This window comes from Pseudonaja textilis, chromosome 4, assembly GCF_049901715.1.
Source record: "Pseudonaja textilis isolate UNSWEBS1 chromosome 4, rPseTex1.2, whole genome shotgun sequence".
Taxonomy (NCBI): domain Eukaryota; kingdom Metazoa; phylum Chordata; class Lepidosauria; order Squamata; family Elapidae; genus Pseudonaja; species Pseudonaja textilis.
Genome location: NC_141993.1, coordinates 53,733,671 through 53,745,912, shown reverse-complemented (window position 1 = coordinate 53,745,912; position 12,242 = coordinate 53,733,671). Strand labels below are relative to the sequence as shown.

At 36.6% G+C, this 12,242-nt stretch overlaps 1 protein-coding gene across 2 annotated transcripts in view; it reads left to right on the top strand.

The window, feature by feature from the left end:
• IGF2BP2 (insulin like growth factor 2 mRNA binding protein 2) overlaps positions 1–9,777 on the top strand; it is a 68,268-nt gene extending 58,491 nt beyond the window's left edge. For both annotated transcript variants that reach the window (XM_026701367.2, XM_026701366.2), the window contains 5 exons: positions 2,873–2,989; positions 5,747–5,821; positions 6,735–6,866; positions 7,048–7,161; positions 8,173–9,777. In XM_026701367.2, coding sequence (XP_026557152.1) covers positions 2,873–2,989; positions 5,747–5,821; positions 6,735–6,866; positions 7,048–7,161; positions 8,173–8,268 — 534 coding nt within the window. In that variant the 3' untranslated portion in view covers positions 8,269–9,777. The remainder of the gene's footprint in view (positions 1–2,872; positions 2,990–5,746; positions 5,822–6,734; positions 6,867–7,047; positions 7,162–8,172) is intronic.
• The last annotated feature ends 2,465 nt before the right edge of the window (positions 9,778–12,242 follow it).

Genomic DNA, 12,242 nt, shown 5'->3' with positions numbered 1-12,242 from the left:
GGATAGAACCTGGTTTTTTTCTGCATGTTATATTATGCACACTACTGCTTGTCTATGTAGCATCTTGCTGCCTTCTCAGACAGAAACTTCATCAACTGCAGAGATCAATAACTAAATCTCTGAGCTTCAGAAAGCTTCACTTGCTACATTTCTGTTATTGCCTAGCCCTAGTGTTCATGTGCTTGGTCTCTCTTGCTCTATAGTGGAAGTGGATAATGTGTTGTCCTTCAGATTTATTTTTTTTTTGAAATTTTAATTCTCATTCGCTGTCACTATTAACAATATTAGCTAAGAGTGATAGCAAAGGTCAAAAACAATATGGAGGGCTGTTTATTATTAGTAGGCAATCAATGGTCATCGTTTCATAAATACTTCTTTACCAGATTCCTCAATGCCTTCAACAATGACAAAGTTTCCAATGTATGACCTTCACTGGAAAAGCTGGGATACATTCAGAGATGTATCCGCCTAGAAAATAGTCCATGTTGAATTTTATAGCAGAGTCAAATGTCAGCACGAGAAATTTTTATGACATTTTATATTAGGTTATAAAGTGTTTCATGATAATTTTATGTCATAAAATGTTTGATAACATTTGCCAAATTTCAATTCCACAGGAGTCATGGCTCCCAGATTTTGGACACATTCTATAAGCTAACTCATTTGAGTATCTCAGTTGAAAGGTTTTGCCTTATGGTGCACCATTTTGGCCAGTTAAAGGTCATACAAATCAAAATTTAGTAATATATAGATCCTTGCTCAATTAATCCATTTGAAATTTGTCAGTTCTTGAAAAATGACATTCAATAAGAATGGAAAATTTCCCCTTCCTGTCCTACTTTTATGCTTTACTGTATCATTCATTTTTAGTAATGATGATCCTTGTGGGACATTACAGCATTTTCAGATAAAACTGCATATATTTATCTGGGAGTGGGGTCCTAAGACCATTGGTTATATAGTTCTTCATTTCATAAAGTTGTAGAGCTGTGAATTATCAGTCTTTCCACTCTGTTTGTATCTGTATGTGTTAGGATCTTTTTCTCATTTACAGTTTAGTCCTATTGTCTTAATATAAACTAGAAAATAATTTTAGTGAGGCTTTACAGCCTGATATCTCTGGATATGCATTTCTATTATAGAAATAATTAGAATTCAAAATATTTTCTCTAAGCAAAGTTGAAAGTACATAGGAAAAGTAGAGGAGTCAAGCCTTCATGGTTATCCTTTCAATAATTGCCTGGCATAGTATTTAGTATTCACGACTCTCAGTGACTAGGGGAAACTTGTTGTCATTTAAATTTGCATAACACCTGACTTCCCATGACTTGGTTATTGGGAAGGAAATAACATTGAAAAGACTAATATTAATTTATTAATTATTGCACTTGTATGCCCTATTTCCAATGATTCTGGGTGGCTTACAATAATAAGCAGAAGTTACAATAAAATCAGTAACATAAGTAGTGAACTATGGACAGTCCACAGTTGTGACTGACAACTCAGTTGCTAAATGATGTGGTCTCTAAGTGGGAAATCGTGTGACTGCAACTGTGCTTATGATTTTATTTCTATTTTTCTTTGCTTCATAGCATCAGAAGATTTGATCCCAGACAGCTGGGTCAGCTGAAAAGGCAGGGAAATTTTCCAGAACTTGAACTATGAGGAAACTGGGTAAAAGGGCAACTCTTATAGCTCTTTTTCCCTACTCATCCATCCTTTGGAATGCTTACCTCAGTGCCGGGATAATTAGCAAGAAGATAATTAATGTTTACATTTTCATTCATCAGAGAGGAAGGGATTACAAGACAATAAGCAGACACACAATGAGAAATACACATTGAAAGAAATGGACTAGCACTGGCTGTTTGCTTAGCATGTTTGCAAGTGAGCCAAAGGTGGGAAAGTGACTAAAGTCCTTTCAGTTAAAGGCAGCAGCTGCCAGACAGGTAATTAAAATCACAGAGCTGAGCTTGTTAACTTGCAGTTAGCACCTTTTGATTTAAGTGCTGTACTACAGAGAAAAACAGCTCAGGAAGACATAGCTTGTTTCTACAATCTCTCTGCCCTGCAAAGGGGAGGGAAGAAAAAAATGGCACAGAACATTGTGTACTGACTAACTGTAATAATGAATATTGACTGAGAAGACACTACAAAGGTCGTAAATGAAGGCATGGTTGCACTTTTTCATTACCATTACAACTTTGAATGGTTGCTGTCTGAGGCAGTAGCTAAATAAGGTCTGTCCATACTGAAAATTCCTGATCTTCCTTCTTGCTGATACTTGACTTCGATCTTGTTCTTCTATCTCCTACCCTATAGAAGCTGATATAGTGTTTTTAATGTGGTTCAAGAGGATGATGATCAATAATATACAATGTGAATTGGATACCATTTAATAAAATACTTATCTGTTATATTTTATTAATAATTAGGATCATAAAAGAGAGTTTAATGTATATTTATACATGAAATGATTGTTTTAATTTGTGTATATTTGTGTAGAAAATACTTATTTTCTAGGTGTAGAATCTTGTATAGTAGCCAAGGTCCTATGTGCTATATGATTACTGAATGCAGTAACAAAAAATTGAATGAGAGATAAAGGAATACAGGAACTATGTTATAATCTTTTTTCTTCCCCTCATCTTCATAATTTTTTTCAGGATGAAGTAAAGCTGAAGCTCAACTAAGCATTTGCTTTTTTCCAGTAATATTGGACATTAACAAGCTGGCTTTCCTTCCTCTTTTTCTCTGTTCCTGCATGCAAACCATTTCAAGTATACAAGATAATTCAACTTGGGAGGCAAAAATCATTGTCAACTCCCTATCTTATCCCAAGGTACATGATGTCTCAATTTGTTATCCACAGCTGCCAGAGCAAGAAGTGGTGAATTTGTTCATCCCAACACAGGCAGTAGGTGCCATTATTGGAAAAAAGGGCCAACACATTAAGCAGCTAGCAAGATTTGCAGGTGCTTCAATCAAGGTAAGAAGTGCAAGTGTACCATCACCTTCTTTCCTCTATTGCTGTGTTTTGTTTTGCTTTTCATCATATAAACCAAAATCTTATACTGAACGTTGGTCAAAAAATGTCCTAGTCCAGGGTGCTGGACTAGGATTGGGGTTCAAATCCATTGTCATCCAAGAAAGCTCCTGGCCAATCATTCTTCCTCAACCTAACCTGCATTACAGGGTTGTTTTTGTAAGAATAAAATTAAGAAGGATCCCATGTAAGCTACCTTCAGCTCTGCAGAAAAGGCAGGATATAAACTAAAAAAGTAAAGAAAAATAATTAACCAAGACTAAGGAATTTATTGAGCTTCAAATATTGAAGAACTAGCAGCTCCAGCATACATGACCAAATAGTAAAGGAACACTGGATGTTCCAAAAAAACAGTTCATGCTGATATATCGAGGCTGGGTAATCTCTGGGGGACTACATGAGATGCTGGGGCTACATGTATGTACCTGCAAGAACTTTTCTGTAAGAATTTAATATACAAGTGATCAGTTACATGAAAATATATTACATTGAAAACCTATCCAGTCCAAGATTCACTGTCATGACAGCTCTACTCACAAAAGCTTTCCTGCAAACATTTGTTTCTTGCTGTAATAAACAAGATGAGAAACATTTATTTCAGCAATGCAACTTTCTTTAAATAAAGCAGTAATCTGCTGAGACCTTTAAAAAAATAAATTTGCTGTTTTTCCCACTCTACTACTTTCCTGCAACTTTTGTGATAAGCAGGTAAGGAAACAATGAATTATATGTATCTTTTCAAGCATTTCATATTTAACTGTTTCTCCACCGTATATATGTTTATCTATTTCTACAAAACCTATGCCTACTCAGAGTTAAGTAAGGACGTTAATTACACTTGGCTGCCAACCTGATAGAACTGGTGAGACTTAATCATCAGTTCTTCAACTTTCTCCCCAGGTCTATTGTCTAAAGAAAACCAAGTCACTTTCTGCATCTCTCTGCTTCTTTGTGTCTTTGGGCATTCTCCTAACAGATTGGTTGCCATTTTCTTTCTTTCCAAAGCACCAACATATGCACACATACATATCTGTCTACTAAATTGTAAGCAAGACTGCTAAGAAAGCAGGGAAGACTTACTTCACATATAGCTCACTTATTCTTCCTTCTTTACATGCCTTTTCATGTCAGTAGACTACTTAGAATAGTGAGCTATTGTGGTGAAAGAAGTAATTTTCTCACCTGACAACTATCTTAACACAACAGCACTTTCCAAAATCCTTTTAGTGAGCTTCCATACAGTATACTTACTATTCTGAGAAGGCTTCCCCCCCCCCCCAAATTAATAGTATTCCTAGGCAGAATAGCTGACTGGTAGACTGAACAAATGTTAGCTAATGTTGAATATAATACACAGGTTAGTTATCCTTTTATACCTTATTGACACTAAACCTTTAAAAACCCATAAAAACCCTTTTCATTCATTTTATGAATTGCAGTTGCTTCATAGCTATCTTCTGAGTAATGTAAATTACTGACTGCTGCAAACAACAATGTACTAGTGAAAAAGATGAAATATTTGTGGGGAAAGAGAATTCTTCTGTGGAGAAATAACTGCAGATCTTAGCTGCAGACATCTCTTTAGAAGGCAATTGTTTTCTCCCAACTTTCAAATACTGTAGACAAATGTAGAAAAGACAACTGGATGAGTAGACAGAAAAGCTGTCTATTTAAGAAACGATTCATTGTGAGAGACTGACTCAAATAACTTCTGGGACTCTCTGATGAGTTGGCCTGACTTGTCCTGCATTATATGAGCAAAGCAGGTTCAGGTAAAGTTTCACCAATCAGAGTAAGCTGTGAATGAATCCCCATGAATTAGACTCATGATCTATTTGGATTGCAACTGCACCAAAACTACTGCTGAATGTATTTGAATATATACTGTGTGGAATAATTGCTAATTTAAGAACTAATTATTTTTTTAATATGGTATTCACTCTGAATCTCATTCCTGTGGTAAAAAATCAAGAAATGATACATTTTCCTTAAGAAAAAAAAAAGAGACTTTGCTGAACTCCAATCATTGTGTTTTGATGTGAAATCTTTTGCTTTTTGCAAAAAGGTCTCTCTCCTATTTCTTTGTTCTCTTACACTCATCTTCTTCAACTAGTATTCAGATGTAATTATTACATACTACAATAATTATTCTATACTATATTATTACAGGATTACGATTCCCACACTCTCCTATGGTAATGGCTAGGATCTTCATTGCTGTCCAAAATATATAACTGTTGGGAAAAGGTATCAAGTTAATTGCAGCAATGTTTTATCACCAATGAAGGAAGAATGGAACTGTTCCCCCCTTATTTTGAGCAAGAGGCTCCATCTTTGAAAGATTCCAGAAATTGTTCCAGAAAAGTCACTCTTAAGAAACAGAATAAAATCTGTATTGTTAAAAATTAAGCAGTTTTTCAGTTGCACCCCTTTGTAGTTGAAATTACTACTCAAAAATCAAACACATTAAAAATTTCTTTAAAAACTAGGTACGATAAAGAATCCAGAGATTAATGCAAAAACCAATCTAGATTTTCAATAGTAGCCACAAGTTTTCAATGTAATGGAATCCACAACAGTGTCCTTTGAACTTCAGAGCTGCTTCATTAGTTAGTTTTTGTATTGCATCAAGAGGCATTGATTGAAAGCTGAGGGAAAAATAAATTTGTTATATGCTGTCGTGTTCCCTGTAACTTGCAGATTGCGCCAGCTGAGAGTCCAGATGCCAGTGAGAGGATGGTTATAATTACAGGGGCCCCAGAAGCACAATTCAAGGTCAGTATTAATAAGCCTATATCATGAAAAGCAAGACAGTTGCCTGCTTCTTTATTCCAGATACTGAAATGATGCGGGCAGCAGCTGTTCAAGAGGACTGATACACTGGTTGACCAAACAACTTACCATTTTTACTGCTGCTTACCCCAGTGTTATAGGGATATGGACTCAGACGATCCTCACAGCCATATCTTTAAACACCTTAGTATCCAGTCACTTTTTTCAGTGCCATTGTAACTGTGAATGGTCACTAAATGAATTGTTGTAAGTCGAGGATTACCTGTAGTTTTATATACAGGTACCCACTTTCATATGTACCCACTTATAAATAAATCTCGCTGTGTTTTGTGAGACTATTCCTGGTATATGTGCATTGGGTTAGCTACCTCAATTTCATAATGCTAGAAAGTTTCTTTTTTGCTGCAATTAAAACAGATTTGTGCCAAAGTCCTTTACGAACGTACATAATTTTACTACCATTTAAGTTCCAAAATAGGACAAATCATGCTTTAAATACTAGATGTTACAAGGTATTTCATGAGGAGGATTATAACTTTTCTAACTGATAAGGAAAGAATAGCTGGTCTGTGTTCTTTTTTTAAAAAAAAATATGACTGGATTTTCTAAATAAAATTGGTTTTTAGGAACAACAGCCATCCTTCCCTTTGTTACTGTAGCTAAATTTGGTATTGCACACAGGCTGGGTGAATCCTCAACACAGCACCCAATACTGGTGTCATACTGGATAGGTTAAAACTATTCAAAAACTCAATTCTTTTCCCATGAAACTCCAAAATGGATTCTTTGTATCATGAATATATGCTATAAATTAAATTTTATCTTTTTACTCAAAGCTTTCTTTCGCTGATTGATGACTAATAAAGAGACTCCATTTACCTAATTTCTACCTTAGGCCCAGGGACGGATATTTGGAAAACTGAAAGAAGAAAACTTTTTCAATCCAAAAGAAGAAGTGAAGCTTGAGGCTCACATCAAGGTGCCTTCTTCTGCAGCAGGTCGGGTGATAGGAAAAGGTGGCAAAACGGTAAGTGGGATAAATCTTACATTGAAGGATTTAGTTAATGATTAGTGAATAAAATACAGTACATTAACTCTGAAATAAGAAAGTGTTCTGTTTGACATCGAAAGCAAATGAGAGCATCTTCACTTTGTTAGTTTGACAATAAACCACATTAGAACCTTTTTCTGTATACTTGCTGTTATAGGTGAATGAACTACAGAATTTAACTAGTGCAGAAGTAATTGTACCACGTGACCAAACTCCTGATGAAAATGAGGAAGTTGTTGTCAAAATAATTGGTCACTTCTTTGCCAGTCAGGTATAGTAGTACTATAAAATAATTTGTTCAATAAATAGCTAATCACTCTTCAAAGTGCTATTTGGATGATATGAAAATGCATGCTCACAGGTTTATGTGTACGGTGGAAGCAGTCATGCTCATCTTCATCAACATCTTCTACCTCACTCCAGAAAATGCCCTACAGGCACTTCTGCTAATTGCAATTGGCTATTTTCTTTGAGGACAAAGAGCCAAAAGAAAACAAGAAAACTAAATCTCATTTGCAGCAACACCATTTGCTATACCTCTCCATCCATTCCTATTATTGCGAGCCAACTCTGCTTACAGCATAGTTGTTGAGGTAATTCCCCGTTAGGAGAATGAGCACATACAGGGAGACGTAGTGAGAGTGGTGAAGAATAACACACAAACAGCACACAGATACACTGTATAGTAAAATGTAGGTTTTTACTTCCAATAAACGTTTAAGCAAAGTCCAAGATTAGCAGTCCAAGTCATTCACAGGTAAAGCAGTCAGTTTTCAGTTCAGGGATAATCCAAATATCAAAGTCCAGTATCAAAAACAGTTCAGTAACAGACTTACATCAACAATCAGTAACAGTCATTAGGAGGAAGGACAACACTCTCCAGAAACAACAGAAGAAACAGAGACTCCAAACAACCCAGGTTTCTGGCTCCATCTTTTGGCCATTTGCGGAACCACACCCAATTACAGTTTTAGCATTCTCTTAAAGAGACAGTATTAAAATCTGTATCCTGGTTTATATATTTCCAACCCAAATAACTGTTAGGTGACTTACATTCCTAACAATGGTCACACAATTCTTCATACATCGATGCTTTTTGTTCTGTACTTGTTCCCCCAAAGTATATACATGCATATTGTTTCTCATTTTTTAAAATAAATCCTAAAATACTTCGCAAATACTTATGTATTAGTTGGTATTTAGGAAAAATAAATTCTTTAGGAGATAATTGTAATTTTCTGCTAAAGTAATGTTTACATTTCTCCCTTTCTCCCTATTACAGACTGCTCAGCGCAAGATCAGGGAAATTGTTCAGCAAGTGAAACAGCAGGAACAGAAACATCCACAAGGCACCCAGGCCTCACAGCGCAGCAAATGAGGCTGCAGAGTGCTGGCCAGCAACAACTGATGAATGTAGCCCTTCCAACACCTGATAGAATCACCAGACCAGGGAGCAAACCAAAGACTATCTGACGGCATCCAAGTCTGCCCAAGAGGCTGGGGCTCTATAGAGGACACCAGTACCCAGGGACTGGGAAGGGATGGGCTTCAGCCAGCAGGAACTGCCTCTCTCACCCCATAGTCTCCATGGAGTCTCTCTAACAGTACAACGCTATCCCTTTAGTTGGACTAACATAGGCAGAAATTTTGCAAAATTTTTCTGTACATGTATGTACATACTAGGAAAGCATTTTTTTTACACAGTGCATGAGCTGCTGCACCAGATAGCATTAATATATTTTAGAATTAATCTAGCTAACTAAACTAACTCCAGTCTTTAATTTTTTTAACAATTACATTTTTTTTAGAAAAAGCCAGCTTTTCTACACTAAAATTAAAAGGCTAGTCCGTTATGGGTTTCTAACAGAAAGTTGGATGGGGTCAAAGGATAGCCAGAACAAAATTGAAACGAGACTCAAAGGTGAACAATACTTTGAAGGACTTCAGGATGATTAATGGTAGCAGCACACCATCATAGATTGCCTGTAAGTGCCAACAGAAGGGATACCGTCTAGTTAGCAGAGGAATCTCTATGCATTTCTTTCTCCAGCTCATGTGATCTTCTCTTTGCTTCACAGATCTCAAACTGGTTTTTGCATACAGTCTCTCATTTTGTACCAGGGTGCAATCCTCCAAGTACATGCGCAAGTGTGCATGTATATATACATGCATACATACATACACACACAGTGTATGTGTGTATGTGTTATATATGCTCAGACATATACAAAATGCCAAGCTTTATATCCGTTTCCTGAAAGGGTGGGGGAGGGGAAAAACTTTTACCCTGCTTACAGGAAAATAGAGCACACTTGGTACTTTTGCATGCAGAATGCTGCCACCAATACTTTGGGAAATGGATTTTTAAAATGGGATTAACAAGAGGGTGTTGGCCCAGGGCATGAAAATTGCAACTTTTTTCAAAAAAGAAAAAGAAACAAACTACCTCAGGTGTTTTCATACCTCAGCACCTTGCTCTTGTGTGTCCCTTTTTGAGATTTTGTATGCCTTGTAAAACTGAGAGTTGGAGCATTTTTTTATTTTTTTAATAAAACTGAGTTGGAAATAAATTTAGACAAAAGACAGCTGCCAGGTGGAAGAAAACATCATTCTGTATGATGATTATTCTGTATTATTCTTCTGCTAGATGTGAGTCAATAACCTTCAAACATAGTAATAAAAATAGAAGTGCAAGAGACACTGGAGCAGAACTCCTGAGTTTGACAGGTTAAATACACTATTAAAGTTTTTCTGTGCTAACAGATGGATGTTATACTGGTTGAGAACATGCCATTGTACCATCGGATTGAAAACCAGTTTTCTCTACTTTAAACAGTGTTTTGTGGAAAAGCAAACAAAAAAACCAAAATACATCCAGCTAACAAGACCTGACCTCTGTAGTTTTATTTAACTACAAAGTTGGAAAATAGATGGGGTGCAACCCTTCCTCTCTCTAATCTATATCTTCCCTTGCTTTTAATTAAAGAACCTTTTGTGGTCTTGTGAGGTCAACGGGTGGAACAGAGACAAAGATGTGTTTTGTACAACTACCTGACTCAGATTCATGTAAATTATAGTGGCAACATCAAATCAGATGGAAATGCTATTTCAGCCATAAAACCAACATATCAGTGGAACAATCCAGTTTAAAGCATCCCTCCTAATTTATTATGTCCAGCCATTGTTTGAAGGCAAACACTGAAAGGAGGGTCTTTTTAACTAAGATGCCACTTCTACGGGCTTCAAAAACACATTTTTCATCCGAAATTTGAGGAGACATTTAACAAAGCCTTTACAAGTAAAATGAAAGACATAGGATTAAACCAAGATGATCTGATCACTTAAAACATTTTCTGTGTTATCTGGATAGTTACTGTAATAGGAAAAATATTTTCTAAGACGGGACTTCAAACTTGACAGCTTTAAGACTTGTGGACTCCCAGAATTCCTCCTCCAGTTATGTTAGCTCAGGAATTCTGGGAGTTGAAGTCCACAAGTCTTAAACTTGCCAAGTTTGAGGAGCCTTGTTCTAAGATAAAATTTACAGACAGCTAATACCTTACAACAGAGGTTCTCAACAGTTGGTCAGGACGCCTGGAAATCATAGCCAATTTAGGTCACAGTTGCTTTTAAAATCTGATCAGGCTTGTGAAAACAAAGAGCATTGTCAAAAATTACTTCAGCCTTTTGAAGCCACAAGCAGGCAGATGCAGTACCACAAAGTTGGAGCACTCCTTGATATATAAAATAAAATATAATAATTGAAAGCAAGAAATGAAGATTTTCTGCCCAAGTATAACCACAGTGAAATAATATATTTTATTCATGGATGATCATATTTGTTATCATTTTAGTGGGTTGTGGGTTAGGGAGAGTTTGAGAGCCTGTTGTACAGAATTAACTGGGCATTTTGAAAGATACATGTTTTCCTTTGTAGAGCTAAACTTGGTCCTATTGGGAGCTTCTTATAAATGAAGCAGAGCCAAAGGTGAACAATTTTCCATTAGCTCATCCCCAAATCTCATTATTCTGGGTCCAAGAAAGATCCTCACACATTAAGAGGGTATATTCTCTCAACAGAGCCTCCAACTTGTTGCCTGCCTGCCTGCCTGCTTCCTGCTGCTGAGGCAACCTGAAGGCCATCTGCATTCTGTCCTATAGAGCCACCTGAGAGGAGACAACAACCCGCTGGGCTCCAATTGGATTGTTGCAGGATTGTCCCCCCCACAACCAACCACAGGGCTCTCTTGCTTTTTATCCTTTCATTGAAAAGACTTAGTGTCCAAGGTCTTAGAAATAATGATCTCATGAAAGGCCTTCAATGCTCCAAATTCTATTCTAGCCCTTTCCTCCATTTAATTGTCCTGAATTTAATTCAGTTTTCTTGCTTGAAACTTCCCAGTCTAGAGCATAAAGATAGGAGATTCAAGCTGGTACTCAAAGCTAGAAACACCCATTTACCCAAGAATTTGCAGAATTCTGACTTCTGATCTGCAAAGACAGTTTCATGGGTCTGCTTCCTCACTCCCAACAAAACTAGCCTTCTATACATAGAATAATAGAAAACTGGGCAGTAATATTACAGGTAGTCCCCAACATAGAACAGTTCATTTAGTGACCAAACTTACAATGGTACTGAAAAAGTGACTTATGACCATTTTTCACACATATGACCAATCGCAGCATCCCCATGGTCACGTGATTTACATTTGGATACTTGACAACTGATTCATATTTATGATGGTTGCAGTGTCCCGGGGTCATGGGAGCATCTTTTGTGAATTTCTGACAAGCCAAGTCAATGGGGAAGCCAGTTTCACTTCATAACCATGTTAGTAATTAACAACTGCAGCGATTCATTTAACAAATGTAGCAAGAAAAGTCATACAATGGGTCAAAACTCACAACAAATATCTCACATAGCGACAAATTCTGGACTCGATTGTGGTCGTAGACTGAGGGCTACCTGTACTTTGCAAAACAATGGAAAGCAGCAATAATTATGGTTTATTACTTTACAAAGAGGTTGCTGTGATTAGGCTCTGAAAACAGTAAATAACGGGCCCGCAATTATATGTTACAGCATAATTCCACGATAGGCTGTTTGTTAAAAGAAAGCTTCCTTTATGTGGCATAAGAATGCTTGTTTTTCTCTGCCTCAGCTCTAAAGTGAGTAGCCTAACATTGTGCCTAAAAATCTTGACAGTAACGAAGGAATTAGGATTGTCATTGCGGAACAGAAAATCATTAATCTTGCTGTTCCTCATCCATATTACATTGCAGAATAACACAGTTGAAAAATAGTTATTTCAGTTCTAAACAGAAAAGGCAATGAAAGTCACATCAATTATA